General features: G+C 38.6%; 1 protein-coding gene across 8 annotated transcripts in view; it reads left to right on the forward strand.

The window, feature by feature from the left end:
- LOC137240567 (uncharacterized) overlaps positions 1–17,699 on the forward strand; it is a 66,031-nt gene that overhangs the window by 24,815 nt on the left and 23,517 nt on the right. For all 8 annotated transcript variants that reach the window (XM_067767013.1, XM_067767012.1, XM_067767009.1 and 5 more), the window contains exon 3: positions 10,124–10,341. In XM_067767013.1, coding sequence (XP_067623114.1) covers positions 10,124–10,341 — 218 coding nt within the window. The remainder of the gene's footprint in view (positions 1–10,123; positions 10,342–17,699) is intronic.

A 17,699-nucleotide genomic window follows, 5' to 3' on the forward strand; every position in this document is an offset into this window, starting at 1 on the left:
TTGGCAGGTATTACATATATAAATAAATTAGCGGTATCCAACAGATGATGTTCTGGGTCACCCTGGTCCACATTTTGGTCGATATCTGGAAAACGCCTTCCCATATACAACTACCACCACTCCCTTTTCAAACTCTCATTAATACCTTTAATTTGATACCCATATCGTACAAACACATTCTAGAGTCACCCCTGGTCCACCTTTATGGCGGTATCTCGAAAAGGCGTCCACCTATAGAACTAAGCCCCACGCCCTTTTAGAATACTCACTAACACCTTTCATTTGATATCCATATCGTACAAACATATTCTAGAGTCACCCCTGGTCCACCTTTATGACGATATCTCGAAAAGGCGTGCACCTATGGAACTAAGGATTACTCCCTTATAAAATACTCATTAACACCTTTCATTGGATACCCATATCGTACAAACGCATTCTAGAGTCACCCCTGGTCCACCTTTATGGCGATATCTCGAAACGTCGTCCACCTATGGAACTAAGGATCACTCCCTTTTAAAATACTCATTAACACCTTTCTTTTGATACCCATATTGTACAAACAAATCCTAGGGTCACCCCTGGTCCACCTTTATGGCGATATCTCGAAACGGCGTCCACCTATGGAACTAAGGATTACCCCCTTTTGAAATATTCATTAACACCTTTCGTTTTATACCCATATCGTACAAGCGCATTCTAGAGTCACCCCTGATCCACCTTTATGGCGATATCTCGAAAACGCGACCACCTATACAACTACCACCACTCCCCTTTAAAACCCTCATTAATACCTTTAATTTGATACCCATATCGTACAAACAAATTCTAGGGTCACCCCTGGTCCACTTTTATGGCGGTATCTCGAAACGGCGTCCACCTATGGAACTAAGGATCACTCCCTTTTAAAATACTCATTAACACCTTTCTTTTGATACCCATATTGTACAAAGAAATCCCAGGGTCACCCCTGGTCCACCTTTAAGGCGATATCTCGAAACGGCTTCCACCTATGGAACTAAGGATTACTCCCTTTTAAAATACTCATTAGCACCTTTCATTTGATACCCACATCGTACAATCGCATTCTAGAGTCACCCCTGGTCCACCTTTATGGCGATATCTCGAAAAGGCGACCACCTATACAACTACCACCACTCCCTTTTAAAACCCTCATTAATACCTTTAATTTGATACCCATATCATACAAACAAGTTCTAGAGTCAACCTTGATCCACCTTTATGGCTATATCCATAATGGCGTCCATCTGTAGAACTATGGCCCACTCCCTCATAAAATACTCTTCAATGCCTTTCATTTGATACACATGTCATACAAACACATTCCAGGGTTTCCCTCGGTTCATTTTCCTACATGGTTATTTTCCCTTATGTTCTCACCATAGATCTCAACTGAGTATGTATTATTCGGTTACACCCGAACTTAACCTTCCTTACTTGTTGGGTCTTAGTTTCAGACCAGCGCCAGCTATTCTCTGGAAAACTCATCATCAGTTCATCAAAGTTCTTGCCCAATACGATGATGTCGTCCAGGTACAAGCATGTTTTCCAATGTAGTCCTTTCAGTATCTGGTCCACGAGTCTCTCAAAAGCAGCTGGTGCATTACAAAAGGCATCACTGTAAATTGCCAAAGACCATCTCCGATGCTGAAAGCTGTTTTCTCTTTGTCTTCCTCCTTCACCTCCACTTTCCAGTAGCCACCAGATAGCGAGTCCAGAGTGTCGTCAATTCTCGGCAATGGGTAGCTATCCTTTTTCGTGACGTCGTTCAACTTGCGGTAATCCACGCAAAACCTCATTTTCCCATCCTTCTTCTTCGCAAGTACCACCGGTGAGCTACATGGACTAGCTGATGGTTCGATGACGCCGCTGTCGCTCATTTCAACTTCCCGCTTCGCCAATGGAACACTACAAGGAGCTTGACGTATCGGCCTCGCGTCTCATTTCTTGTACGTTTGACTAACAACTTCCCGCTTCGCCAGTGGAACACTACAAGGAGCTTGACGTATCGGCCTCGCGTCTCCAGTGTCAATTTGATGTTTCACAACATTGGTGCGGCCTGGTTTGGAACCATCCTGTTTGCGTACTTTAGGAGCTTTGCCTTACTCGGATAATCTTCCTCTAGCCCCTCCGTCCATGCCGTGATGTCATTTGAAAGATCAGTCTTGCTAGTTGAAACCTGTTCTTGGAGCTTTTCACAGTTAATAACTACTTCAGCCTCTCGGCATCTTCCCAAAATAGCTCCTTTGGTCAGTTTGACTGGTGACTTCAACTCACTGAGTACTCTTACCGGAATACGTCCATCTTGTTTTGTCACAGCCAGGGTTTTTCCTACAAATATGTTGGGTGTTGATTTGTTTGCTGCTTCGACAACCCACAATTTGTTTGTCCCACAATCTCCGTCGACCTTTGCCCAGATGACTGCTTCTGATTTTGTTGGTATTAGGTGGTACTGCTGTAGCCTCTCTCGTAGCTGAAATTAAGTGGCATAACCATGTTCTTATATCGCATCGCCTTGCTTTGCATATCGGTCTTGATTCCTTGATCGATTAAGAAGTCCACACCAATTATGATTTCATCAACAATCTCTGCCACTATAAAATTATGTAGTACCGTGAAGTTCCCAATTTCTACTTCACATGCTGTTTCTCCAATTACCTGGGTATCCTCGCCATTGTCTGTACGTAGTCTTGCTTCAAGCAATGGGCTTATCTTCTTGTTGACTAAATCTGATCGAATGATGGAATGGGATGCACCCGTATCTACAGTCAGTAAACGTCCCTTTCCATCCATATGTCCTCCGACAGTAAGATTGCTTGACCTTCTTCCAATTTGCGAGATAGAGATTAAGGGGCATTTAATTGAGGGAGCCAGCTGTCGCCCCTTGCGGCTGACTCGCTTTAGTTTAACGATGAGATTTGCTCATATCCTTCAGCTCTGCGTTTACGGCCACCCACATTGTTGAAGCTGTTAGGATTAGTACTTTAATAACGTGCAATGTGTCCTGGCTTTTCACATTTAAAGCATTTGACGGCACCGTCGTTTTTCTGCTGCGTTCCTTTTAATGCTTCCAGAATTGTGTCTACCCTGGCCTTTCCACTTCCACGCGATGACCTTTGTATGCGGGCTTAATCAAAAGTGACGCTGTTTCTTAAGTCAGTGTATGGGATACAGTTTCTGCGAATGTGGGTTTTGGGTTTGCTCGCTTCGTTTCTTCGTCCCGTATGCCATTTATAAAACTCTGGATTTTTACCCTCTCGGTGTACTCCACGGGTGCGTCCGCATTTGCCAAATGAGCCAACCTTTCAACATCAGAAGCAAACTCTTGCAAAGTCTCATTAGCTTTTTGGTAACGGTTTTGCAATTCTATTTGATATATCTGTTTCCTGTGTTTGCTTCCGTAGCTTCGTTCTACAGCAGCCATCAATGTGTCATAACTGTTCCGTTCGTACTCTGGAATAGTCTGTAAGATTTCGGTAGCTAGTCCTTTCAATGCTACAAAGAGTGCAGCAACTTTATCTTCAGCATTCCAGTTGTTCACTGTTGCGGTCTTCTCAAATTGTAGCTTAAAGGCCTGGAAAGGAACAGAACCGTCAAAGGATGGTGTTTTTACCTTTGGATTACTCGTTGAAACTGCTGGGCGATTTAGTTGCAACTGCTCGATATGTCCTCTTAAAGCACCCACCTCGGCCTCGATTTTCCTCAAACTGTAAAATTTTTGTATCTTGCGCCTCCAACTTCGAGGAAATACGTCCTTCTTGCTCTTCCAGTTGAGCAGAGATCTGCGATGATATCTGGGCTGAAATTTGCGTCGACATTTCGGATATTCGTGCCTCTTGTGCTTCAATCTTCGCTGTTATACGGTTCTCCTGGGATTCTAGTTGTTTTTCCATCTTGGACGTTACTGCCGACGTTTCTGCAGATATTGCAGCTAATATTGTGTTCAAGTCTGTGTTCGCCATTGTGTGCGGTGTTTCGTTTTTCTCCCCAATTTTTGTTGTTGTCTCGTCGCCATCAAAACGAAAGACATACTCTTCCACGTTAATTCCTTCTGCTTCCATTGCCTCTCATAGTCTTGCCTGAAGTTCGAGTTTATTGCCGGTTATATTCAATCTACGGCTCTCCAACTCCTTCTTCAATTGCTGCATCCTCAACTTACTAAATTTTGCCATGTCCAAGTTGTTTTCGCAATCTTCGGAATTTATTCAAAATTCCTCTTCTGACACAAATTGTAACGAATTTACTGAAATTCCTCTTATTTGCAACCTTCTACTAACGTTCGAATCACTAAATTGTTGAATAAATAACTCCACTATTCAATAATGCAAAATGACCTTTATTCAAGTACTTCACAATACTACTACTTCTCGACAGATAGCGTGCTTAAATCAAAATTATTGCTGATTGCTCAGATTGCGCTCTTTTATAGTCTTCGATTTCCTCGTTCCATACTTCTAGGCGTTTCCAGAATTTATTTTATGTGAGTGATACTTGCACAAATTATTGCTACTTTTGGGAGTATCTCAGATATATGCATGTGTTTGTGCATTGCTCTCCGCTGCTTGTAGGGACATATGTGTAGACATAATGTTTAATTTGGTTATGTGCATACAATTCGGCTCAGTCGGCTCAGCTGTTTACTATAATATTTACGGAAATTAAATAAATAGATTTGATGGGCGCTTGTGTTCAGCGCAGAAATCTGATTGTTTTTTTTAAGAAATTCTTTCTCGTCTATAGTAAAATGTCTTACAATACTATTACAATTTTTACCTACAATACTTATACACTAAAAATAACTTCTAATTTCTATATACCAAGTCAGCAAAATATTCATATTACCTAACTATGTAATAATATTTGGGCAATCACATTGACAAACCGACGCAGTCGATCAGTCGTGCTCATCGATATGTGAGCTCGTCATTGTGACGCATACGGGTTAAACAACTGTGAAGGATACGGCTCCCCGCTGGGTTCAATATAACTTATCTATGCCGCTACGAGTTATTTGCGTGTGGTCGAAAGTGAAATTCATTTCGTTGTACCTTACAAGCTAGACTCATTCTGGCATTTACATAAATACAAATAACTTGTATTGTGGTAATGCCACATTACTGTTGTGATACAAAAATAAGTAAATCATACAAGCTTCTAGATACCTTTACTGTCTTTGAGGCGGAAACTGTATCCATGAAGAAAGTAGCAGAAATTCTGAAGGAAGCGTGCTTTACCTGCACTCGCGTCAATATATATATTGATAGTCAGTCGGCCATTAATGCTATAGTATGAAGCATAACTTTATAAAGAAGTGTCATGCGATGCAAACAAGTGGATATTGCAGAGTCTCTGTTGTAAAATTTCTTAGATCATGAGCAAGTCGTACGATATAAGATTTACAATATATAAGATTTTAGATTCACTTCTCTGAAGAGAGAAGACTTAAGGCTCCTGATGGGCACACTCAATGGACACTGCCTTCCTGGGTCACATGCTTATAAACAAAGCCTCATCAGTAATAGAAGATGTAAGAAGAGCGCAATGCAGGAAGAAGCGGCTGAGCAGGTGTTCGTGTCTTGCGCTCGCTAGGTTAAGGCTCCACCTACTAGGAGCGGCAGCAATTAAGCTAGTTTAAAAAAAAAAGTACTTGGTGCGTATTACCTTCGATAAGACTTAGGCCGAGCTTCTTTTCCAATTTATGTCGTGCTCCTTTTTTAATTGTTCCTACAAATTTGTGGGACAGAACCTACAACTCTGAAAGTAAGATGGATTTTCACTGAGAAGTCTTTCATGGCAGAAGCCACTGTCAGGAGACGAACCAGCTTAGAACAACTTTTTTTTCTAATTGAAAACACATTGTTTTCTAAATTTTTGATAGTGCTTTGCCCGGACTTGAGTTCAGGACCTTCGTTGTAGTAGGTGGATTCCATTACCACCACAGCAGGGCGGCCACCGAAAAAACTTCTAGTATTTGCCTAGAGAACGGAGTTATTTTATTATATAAGTCCTGGTATCTATTTGGAGATTTTCCGTTTTGCTGTCAAATAACTAAGACTATGGACACATTTCATCTGTGTGAGGACTTTATTAGCCTGCCAGTTCAACCTAACTTACGTATGATATACCGTTATACAAATTTTGATACCTAGGGCCACGACAATAGGAACAGGGGTCTCTGAGGTGGGAAGGTCCTCACTTTACACATCTTTACGGCTTACAGTGATTTGCAACATCTGCCTCGGCTCAGTGAGTTCACTTTAAAGTATGTATCGTTTCACCAACACTGTAAACCGTTGGACTATGTGCGACGTAAAAACTACAATCACACTATATTTTCTTATGACTTATGGCAGACGTTTCACGATCACCATTTGAGTGAATGTATATGAAATATCTGGATACTTTTCAAGGGGAGCACCGTTGCCCAGCTGTTAGTTGTCCTCGTCCACCCTAAAGGAGATCCGATGAACAGTGCAAGTCAGATTGACAGTTATTCACACATTTACCACGTGGTTAGAAAGACATAAAGCGTAAGAAGTAGTAATGTTATTGGTTTTGTGATGTAAAACAAGACTTCGCCGCTATATACTAGTCAAAGTGACACAAGAGGGTTCGACGTCGGGAGGGTTCTTACGAAATACCTGATGATTTCTCCTAATATCACACCCGCTCTTTGAGAGCAACTTTAGACCTAATGATGTAACGGAACAGGCTAAGCACATTTCTCATTAATTACGTACCTACGTATTGGACATCAGACCTTTACGATGAGGAATATTACACTACCTTGGAAAATGGTCAAGACGACCATCGGGCCATGAAGAATACTGCCTCGGTAACGCGCCTAGTAGTATTTTTGTAACGCCAGACGGGAAGAAAGGCATATTCTTAAAACAAAGAAGTGTAAGATCATACGACGTAAGTTCGACAGACAGTATAGTGGTGATTTTGTAGCTTTATAACAGAGCATGCCTAGGTTATGGTGGAAAATTTCTTCCTAATTGCTCGATAGCAGACATTCATACATATGCTTCGCCACATGACTATGATGGAGTGGGAATGGCAATACGCCGGCTAAAATATAATACGATACTGGAGACACAGACGGTTTTTCAAACGCGTAGGTGAAGAGCTGGTAAAGATCATGCACCAACTCCTATGCGAAATAAAGGCAAGTATTCTTATCGGAACTCGAATACGGCAGCAAAGAAGAAGAACGTGTTCAGCCTTGGTGTGTGTTTTTTGGGATCAGAAATCGTGAAACATGTATGACTGGCGTTGCTGAGCGAAGCCAAAGTCGCATAGTCGGCAAAGAGTCAATGCACAATGATGATGATGATCCAGTGGCTTGAATGATTTTTTTACTCTATGCAATGAGTTCAAAATTGATAAATTTTCCAAAAAACTTTTGTAAATAAACAAAGTGTTTTTAATAGCTTTAAAAATTTTTAAAGAAGGCGTTTATAAAATATTTGGCATATAAAACAGAAAATATTGTTGATTATTTTGCATTTATTCGAAGTAATCATCGTCATTAATTTACTCTTAACCGCCTATGCAATTTTGACCATTTCGTAGGAAGTCACACGAGCTATCCCTATTACATGAAAACTGAGGCCAATTGGGAGCATCAACACTCTCTATTCAGTATCAGTGTAAAGCTCGGACACTCCAAGAACCATCTCATCTTCTCTCGACACCGAACTAGTATTGATAGCAAATCCATCAGAAGCTTATTCATTAAGAACTATGAATTTTTCCTACAGGGACTGTATCACAATAGACATGGTCATAATGCAATTTGTACAAAAATAACCGAATGAATAATTTAGTAAGACTTAATAATATTTATAATTAGTAATAATATGACATTACTCATAAGCAACTTGACATTTTACTCATCAATGCCTAAACGTGCATTTATAAAATTATATCTGACAAACTTACATATCATAATGTATGTACATTAGGGTGGGTTGATTTGTATGGACAAAAGTTAACCGATATCGCGCCATCGACTTTTCAATAGGATTTGGGCTCAGGAAAAAAAGTTCCACTACGCATACCCGAAAAAGTAATTTTTGAGCCTGCCAAATTTAATTTTTTTTACTTTTTTTGGACTTTGATTTTTAAGGTTTTTTTCACGACCCACTAAAAAAATTTTCATGTATACCCTGTCCGACCCAAAAATGTCCGCTAGAAAAATATTTTTTTTTTTCAAAAAACCGTTATCGCCAACGCCTTTAGTGGACATTTTTGGGTCGGACAGGGTATACATGAAATTTTTTTTAGTAGGTCATGAAAAAAACCCTAAAAATCACAAGCAAAAAAAAAAAACAAAAAAAAAATTTCGCAGGCTCGAAAATTATTTTTTTGGGTATGCGTAGTGGAACTTTTTTTCCTGAGCCTAAATCCTATCGAAAAATCGATGGCGCGATATCGGTTAATAAATCGACCTAGTCTAATGCACACACATAAATATATGACTGACATTTTTGTAATGGCCTTGCTAATGACATACGAAATGACACACAAGGAATATCTTGCATGTGCTTCTGTTTATTAAATGGACAGTCTCATTCATATGTATGAACCCAAAGTTATTTGCTTCTTCATGAGCATACTCTAAGACCAGATATGTATGCATAAAGGACTAAAGTTATTTGCAAATTGCATATTGACTTCTGAGCGGAAGATCATCCTATATCGGCTGTCGTTTCGAAAACGCTTTAACTCAGCAAACTGTTGGAAAATACCTTGCTTCAGAATTTGGCTAAAGAATGCTCTACTTGAGAATCCGGATAAAGAACGCAACGACTCTGAATTTTTTTCAAAAACCACTCCTCCTCAATCTCTTTCCCCATTCGTCGTTCTCTCCGACTCTTTCTCTTTATCCCTCCCCTTTTCCTCTTTCTCTGCCACTCCCTTAAAATGCCATCAAACAGAAAAAAAAAAAAACAATATGACGTATTGGAATTTAGCGTATACTAGCTGACCATGGTTGCGTGAGGCTTCGCTTTATTCATGTATGTGAACGTTTCGTACAGTAATTTACTTTTTGATTTTCAATTAACTAAAAAGACTACACGCCACATCGTATACACTATAGCACTTAAGAGTTCGTATAAAGCCTCGCCCAAGGTGGATTTACAAAAACCGTTTACTCACTTCAAAGCAAAGCAAGCGACAAATCGTAAATCCACTTTCAGTCACTGTACGGCATTGTTTTAAACATTTTTTTTCTAAGAGCTCAGAATGCTGCTACATTTCCCTGCATCACTATGGGTTGACTGTTTTGTTGCTGTACCATACGAACACCAAAGAACCGAGCCTAAGTAGCGCACGGAGCACCATTTTGATGCACGTTTCTCCTGGAACCAATTGCTGCTGTTTTAGTATAACTAGTCGGTACTCCATTCGAACCAATTGGTGCGGACAATGAACATAAGCAATAAATGCGATAACCTCCGAAGAGATTTTAGGACGAGCTTTTCTTCCAATTAGCGTTATGCTACTTTTAATTTTTCTTACAAATTGCCGCGATAGGACTTAGGAATTTTACACCAACTCCGAACGGCATCTACAAGGCAGAAGTTGATGTTGCTTTGCACAGGAATTGAACCCAGGACCTTGGGTGTGGTAGGCGGAGCACGCTAGCACCACACCACGGCGGTCTGATCGTTTTTAAAATGCATGTGACTATTTACTTGAGTTCCGACAGTATATAACTGCCCACGGTTAGAAATCTAGTGTGTGCTAGAACTGTGTCCTCGTCGCAGCTCTTGCAAATGCTGTTAAAAGGGATCCCCCTTCTCTGGGCATGTAGGCCAAGCAGCCAGTGTCCCGTGATTGTGGATGTGATCCTAAAAATTTCTTTCCTTGACCCCGGTTGGAAGATACTATCGAAATTGGCAGCTAAACGGGTCATTGCCGTTCGAAGCTGATATAACAATTGTGGGTCCCGACCGACTTTGTCAGAAAATATATTTATCACGAGGATTCTTCTCATATAAAAAAAAAGCATGCAATGATATTCTAGAAATATTTTTGAGACAAAGTTTTCGTCCACTACATTTTAATTAACATTTCTTATTTTTTTTAGCTTAAAACCAAACTAGAAGAAATTGAATTGGCATTCAGCGAACGTGAAATGAAAATCATGTCGAGCAATTTGAGGCAAGAATATGAACGTCAATTGGGCAACATACGGCAATTACGTCAGTTATACGAGGAACGACAACGGATCGCTTTGGCAGAACAAGAAAATTTGCAGAGATTGATTTCGATTAAACGAGATGAATTGATAGTTGAACAGCAAAAGTAAGTATTTACAATAAATAACAAACATACATACATGTGTATATATAAAACTACAAAAAATGACGTCGAAAATAAAAAGCATGATTAAAGAAGTGTATTTCAAATTTTTGCGCGATCAGCCAAATCGTTTGCTTGAATATTACGTATTGCGTTGAAAATATATTTAGTTTTTGTTATTATAAGTAAATGCCACGTTCTTGTTGGAAAATTGTGTCAAAGTATATAAATATTAGACTGGGCGTTAAAAAAAAACAAATATCATAAGGCGTCCCCTCAAAAGCTTTCTTTTAAGCATCACTTTTTAACACGACAACAACGTTTTCTTTACTAAGAAAAGTCATAAAAAAAACAAGTAAGGAAGGCTAAGTTCGGGTGTAACCGAACATTACATACTCAGATGAGAGCTTTGGAGACATAATAAGGGAAAATCACCATGTAGGAAAATGAACCTAGGGTAACTCTGGAATGTGCTTGTATGCCATGGGTATCAAATGGAAGGTATTAAAGAGTATTTTAGAAGGGAGTGGGCCATAGTTCTATAGGTGGACGCCTTGTGAAGGCCTTTTCGAGATATCGAGCAAAATGTGGACCAGGGTGACCCAGAACATCATCTGTCGGGTACCGCTTATATATTTATATATGTAATACGACGAACAGTATTCCTGCCATGGTTCCAAGGGATTTTGATTTCGCCCTGCAGATATTTTTGATTTTCTTCTTCTTAATATGGTAGGTGTCACACCCATTTTACAAAGTTTTTTCCAGAGTTATATTTTGCGTCAAAAAACCAACTTATCACCATGTTTCATCCCTTTTTTCTTATTTGGTAGAGAATTATGGCATTTTTAATTTTTCGAAATTTTCGATATCGAAAAAGTGGGCGTGGTTATAGTCGGATTTCGCTTATTCTTAATACCAAGATAAAGTGAGTTCAGATAAGTACGTGAGCTAACTTTAGTAAAGATATATCGATTTTTGTTCATGTTATCATGTTAACGGCCAAGAGGAAGGACAGACGGCCGACTGTGTATAAAAACTGGTCGTGGCTTCAACCCATTTCGCCCATTTTCACAGTTACCGGCATAGAAGCTATGCCCTTACCAAATTTCACAAGGATTGGTAAATTTTTGTTCGACTTATGGCATTAACAGTATTTTAGACAAATTAAATGAAAAAGGGCGGAGCCGCACCCATTTTGAAATTTTCTTTTATTTTTGTATTTTGTTGCGGAATATCATTCCTGGAGTTTAATGCTGACATAATTTACTTATATACTGTAAAGATATTAAATTTTTAGTTAAAATTTGACTTAAAACTTTTTTTTTTTTTAAAGTGGGCGTGTTCGTCATCGGATTTTGCTAATTTTTATTTAGCGCACATATAGGAGTAACGTGGCTGCCAAATTTCGTAATGATATCTTCAACGACTGCCAAATTGCAGCTAGCAAAACTTTTAAATTACCTTTTTTTAAAAGTGGGCGGTGCCACGCCCATTGTCCAAAATTTTACTAATCTTCTATTCTGCGTCACAAGGTCAACCCATCTACCAAGTGTCATCGCTTTATCCGTCTTTGGTAATGAATTATTGCACTTTTTCTGTTTTTCGAAATTTTCGATATCGAAAAAGTGGGCGTGCTTATAGTCTGATTTCGATCATTTTAAATAGCGATCTGAGATGAGTGCCCAGGAACTTACATACTAAATTTCATTAAGATACCTGAAAATTTACCCAAGTTATCGTGTTTACGGGCGGACGGACGGACGGACGGAAGGACATGGCTAAATAAATTTCTTTTTTCGCCCAGATCATTTTGATATATAGAAGTCTATATCTATCTCGATAAGTTTATGCCGTTGCGGATTACCGTTATGCGAACAATGTTAATATACTCTGTGAGCTCTACTCAGCTGAGTAGAATTATTGGGCAATTCGTATTCATTTAAAATTGTAAAATCTAAGTTGTTCCAATAAAAAAGTTGATTAAGGCATACCACATATGGCCAATAGGAAACCTTGCGAACTGCCTAATTATTCTACTAACATAACAAAACTCCTATTAAAGACGCTTATTACTGCGTACAATGGAGGTAAGAAGATTCAGAAGAAAAGCAAACCCGCCATGGTGGAGCAAGAACCTGAATCTTCTTAGAGGACAGGAAAAATAAATTTCAAGCTGGCAATGGTCGCGGAAAGCGAAGCCTGTAGGGACGAGTACAGGGATCTGTTGAGGATTTACAAACGCGAAATCCACAGGGTGAAACAGCGCAGCCGAGGAAAGTCCTAGTCCAGGGACTAATAAAGAAAGATATCGAAAATGGTCATGTAATAGTGAAGCGTCCCTTAAGGCTCCAGAAGAACCAGCAGACAGTACTCACGGAGATACCGAGATTGAATGAGCAGTGAATTTGAATCCGCAAACCCAAGTGAGATATTCCCTGCCTAGCTACGAATGCCAAGGAATGGCTTAAAATAATATTCAATGGGTGCAGGAGACTGTATCATCATGTACTACACTCTTGGAGAACTAAGCGTGTAGTCTTCCTACCAAGGCAGAGAAGATCGGCCTCTCCCTCTCATGCTTTTAAATTGGACCTCGTCTCTGAAATCAGCTGAAAACATGCGGATAGGAGGAGGTAATGTTGAGTGCAGTCTAAGTAACTTTGGAAAAGAAAAATCGGGATCAATTTGGTCAATTGGTGTCACATTCGGGACGACTTCAGATCAGTGTTTTCGAAGCACAACCAGGGTACTTTTGTGACTGTTTATTAAATTTTTTAAATAATATTGTGGCGAATGTTGACATCACTAGGCTGTTAGTAAATAATCACGCAACAACAAAAACATGAAGCAGCCATTCTTATGAACATGTACATATTAAGGCTAGCAACACTTATGTAGAAGGCGACGAAGAGATATCTCACACACACAAATATGTAGTCATCAGCTACTCACACATACACACACATACGGCTATGGGAGATGTGTGGACTACAGATATACATGTATATAGCTGGTAACCAAGCATGAAGTTCTCGAAATTACTAGACTTTGGGAGAAACGGGTCAACGAGGAAACCGAGAGTATAAAAGCAGCGCAAGCTGAGTAATCAGTTTTGATTTAATCACGCTATTGGTTGTGAAGTATAATTGTGAAGTACTTCCAAACGTAATCTAAATAAAGACCAGTTGCAGTACTGAATATTGCAGTGACTTATTCAACAGTTTAGAGATTCGAACGTTAGCAGAAGGTTTCAAATAAGCGGAATTCCCCTAAATTCGTTAAAATATATATAAAATAGTATTTTTTCCATTGGTCAATTTCCGAGCTAGTTCATTTCTATCTCCAGGGATGTTTCTTGGATTTATCAGCAATACTTGGGGCTATGCCGGGACTTTTCAGAACTAACTGGGACTGTTTACTTGAAAAATCCCTATGGCTGCAAGTTCGCTTACAAATAAATAAAAACAAATACAAGGAGCGATAACCCCCGAAGACATTTAAAGCCGAATTTTTTTTCCAATTTGCCTCGTGCTGATTTTAATTTTTCCTACAAATTGGAAGGATTTGTTGTACGCCGACTTTGAATCCCATCAACGGCAAGGCAGATTAATTTTCACAGAGAAGCTTTTCATGACAACCACTCGAAGTTTTTGCTAAATCACTGCCGAGGGGCTTGGAAAAACTTTTTTCTAATTGAAAAAACTTGTTTCTACATTTTCGACGATGCTTTGATGGGGAGTTGAACCCGCCATCGTCGTTTAAAAACTCATTGAAAATGTCTCGAGAAGAACAGGGAATCAAGAAACTGTCAATTATATTCCAGGTTATACACGCCAATTATGACTAAGTCAGATGTATTAGCTAAATAAGACACTGAATTTATTAGCTGATGCATGTTTGCAGTATATTTGTAGGTTTAATTGAGGTGGGACGTAGCTAACTGTAATATATACATACATATATGACACAAGATTAATTAACATTAAAGGTAAAGGATCCTTTTTAAATATTTTTTATTTATCGCATACTTTAAATACGTAGTTAATAAAATTACAGTATATTTTTATAAGCTACTAGCAGACCCGGCAGACGTTGTTCTGCCCTAAATTTTGCCTATCTGCATACATTTTAATAAGCTTTTTCCGTCTAACTCTGCCCTACCCCTCTACACTTTTTCTTATCTTTTTATTCACTCCTCCCTCCTTCTTTTTCGCGTCATCTCCATTTTCGTCTCATTCTATCTCTTTCTCAGTCTCCTTATCTCTTTTCTCTTCTCTCAAGTTTTCTCCTTCTTCTTCATCTCTTATTGCCAGTCCTAGAGGGTGGTATGTATTTTGTTCCAGTCCCATTCCGAGCCTCAGTCCAAGTCCCACTCCGAGTCTCAGTCTCAGTCCCAGTCCTAATCCCAGTCCCAGTCCGTGTCTGGTATACTTCTCGGAAAAAAGCATCGTAAATACTAATATAGACAAATTTATATGCGAAATTTCAGGCAAATCGAATAGGACGTATGTAAATAGGTATGTGGGTATTATTAATTCTTGTCTTTATTTCGGCTTCGCATGTATATTTATCAGTTTTGCCAGGTTGATGCGACTAAATCGAATATCACAATGAACTTTAGAGCTCTCAGCAACAGCTTTCATTTGATATCCATATTGTATAAACACATTCTACCGGTCCACGTTTTGGGCTATATCTCGAGACCCTAGCCTCGCAGTTCTATGAAAATTATCCTGTACTTTAGCACTCATCAACAGCTTTCATCTGATATCCATATTGTACAAACACATTCTAGGGGTACCCGGGTCCACGTTTTGATCTCAAGACCCTAGGCACGTAGCGAAGAAAAGGTAGACGTTGGCCAATTCTCAGACCTACCGAATATGCTCACAAAATTTCATGAGAATCGGTTCAGCCGTTTCGGAAAAGTTAAGCCTCTAACACCGTGACAGAAGAATTTTATATATTAGATGAAACCAAACAGAAAATTGCCGAATTTGCTTTTCAATGGTCTTTATTCTTCCAAAAGGTACATAAAACATACAAAAGCGGGTGTATGTATGTATATGAAAAATTTGACATGCTGACTGGTATAAATATTTATAGATATACACACGCGGATTTATGTACATGATTATGGCGCACAACAAATACGTCTAAGCACGTGAACCTCTTGATATATATGTACATATGTAGCTGCTATGCCAAGAAAGATGAGTGCAAGTTTCGTTATTACATACAAGAATGCGTCGAAAGAATTATGAAATAAAAACAAAAACCGAAAATAATGAGATCAACAAAATATCACATTTTTTGGTATTTCACTTAGGAAAAAAAACAAACAAATTATATAAAAAATATAGAAGAAAATAAAAGTATATTGTACTTATTATTTACTTTCTGACTGACTAACTTGCTCTTCCTTTGTGTTGATGATTTTGATTTAGCGTCTTGCAGCCATTTAATGGAGTGAAGACAAAGAAAAATAGATTTTTAGTGTATACATTAGACTGGGTCGATTTATTAACCGATAACGCGCCATCGGTTTTTCGATAGGATTTGGGCCCAGGAAAAAAAGTTCCACTAAGCATACCCAAAAAAATAATTTTCCAGCCTGCGAAATTTAATTGTTCTGACTTTTTTTCGACTTTGGTTTTTAAGGTTTTTTTCATGACCTACTGAAAAAACCCAAAAATGTCCGCTAAAAACGTTGTCGATAACAGTTTTTTGAAAAAAAAAAAAATTTTTATTTATCGCATAAAATATTTTTTTTTCCAAAAAACTGTTATCGCCAACGTTTTTAGCGGATATTTTTGGGTCGGACAGGGTATACATATGAACATTTTTTTAGTAGGTCATGAAAAAAACCTTAAAAATCAAAGTCGAAAAAAGTCAAAAAAATGAAATTTCGCAGGCTGGAAAATTATTTTTTTGGGTATGCGTAGTGTAACTTTTTTCTTGAGCCCAAATCCTATCGAAAAATCGATGGCGCGATATCGGTTAACTTTCGTCCATACAAATCGACCCACCCTAGTATACATACAAACAAACATTTCACCTGAAGAGGATTTATTTAATATATATATATATTTATTATATTATATATATTCATGAAAATGAAATGGTATATTAAGTTTGTCACGAATCTCAAAGTTTTAAGTCCTTAACGAAAAAGAGATAGGATAGACCCACCAATAGGTCTACCGAAATGATCAGGATTAAGAGCTGAGTTGATTTAGCCATGCTCGTCTGTCCATCTGTCTGTTTGTATGCAAACTAGTCCTTCAATTTTTGAGATAACTTGATAAAATTTGGTGAGCGGGTATATAAAGGTATTCGATTAGACATTTGTTGGAACCGACCGGATCGGAGCACTATAGCATATATCCTCCATACAACCGATTTTTCAGACAAGAAGTTTTTATTCATATCTTTCTCAATTTATCAAATTGTAGCTTCAACTTTGACCATATGCTTTCGTATATTGTATATATTGTAACGAATTTCCTGCAAATCCTCTTATTTGCCCTTTTGCTAGGATCGTATCGCTAAACTGTCGAATAAATAACTCCAATATTGAATAATGGAAAAATGGCCTTTATTAAAATACTTCACAATAACACTCAAATTGTGCAACGAATAGCTTAATAACCAAACTGATAGCTTAAAGGAAACTGACTTTCAAAATAATAGTGCTATTGCTCGCTAGATATCGTCTTACTCGTAACTGCTTGACAATTCAAATCAAACTGAATTCTTCTTACTCGCTGGCGCCGCTTTTATAGTTTACGCTGCATACTTCTAGGCTCTTCGATTTCCAGAACTTACTAGTTGTTTCGGCTACAAAATTGCCAGCCACAACTACGTGCACAAATTATTGCTCACTCTTGTGACAACTCAGATAAGGTATATGCATGTGTTTGTAGTTTACAGTCTCCCGCAAACACATAAGCGTATAAGTAAATTCATCGGTGTGTGACATCTCATCTCTTGCTGCCTTGTATGTAAATGTTGCTCGTCGGAATGTGTACATATGTGTAGACGCAATTATTGATTCATTTATGTAGATACATAATGATTGAATTATTGATGTGCATTCACGTCACTGCTTAGATCGGCTTAGAGCTGGCAGCACTCCTTAGTTTTGCTAATATTCGTAACACTGCCCTCCACCTAAGTCTGATCGTCCCGATCAGACAAATCTCTCGATCTAAACGCTGCTAATCTCTCCAAATGAACCACTTTCATTTTGGTTCGTGGTTTGGTAGTGGTTTGTATGCGGTACACTACATCGTTGATCCGTTTTACAACTTTGTATGGGCCTTCCCAGTTACACTGCAATTTCGGGGACAAACCTT

Source organism: Eurosta solidaginis, chromosome 2, assembly GCF_040869045.1.
Source record: "Eurosta solidaginis isolate ZX-2024a chromosome 2, ASM4086904v1, whole genome shotgun sequence".
NCBI classification, from domain to species: Eukaryota; Metazoa; Arthropoda; class Insecta; order Diptera; family Tephritidae; genus Eurosta; species Eurosta solidaginis.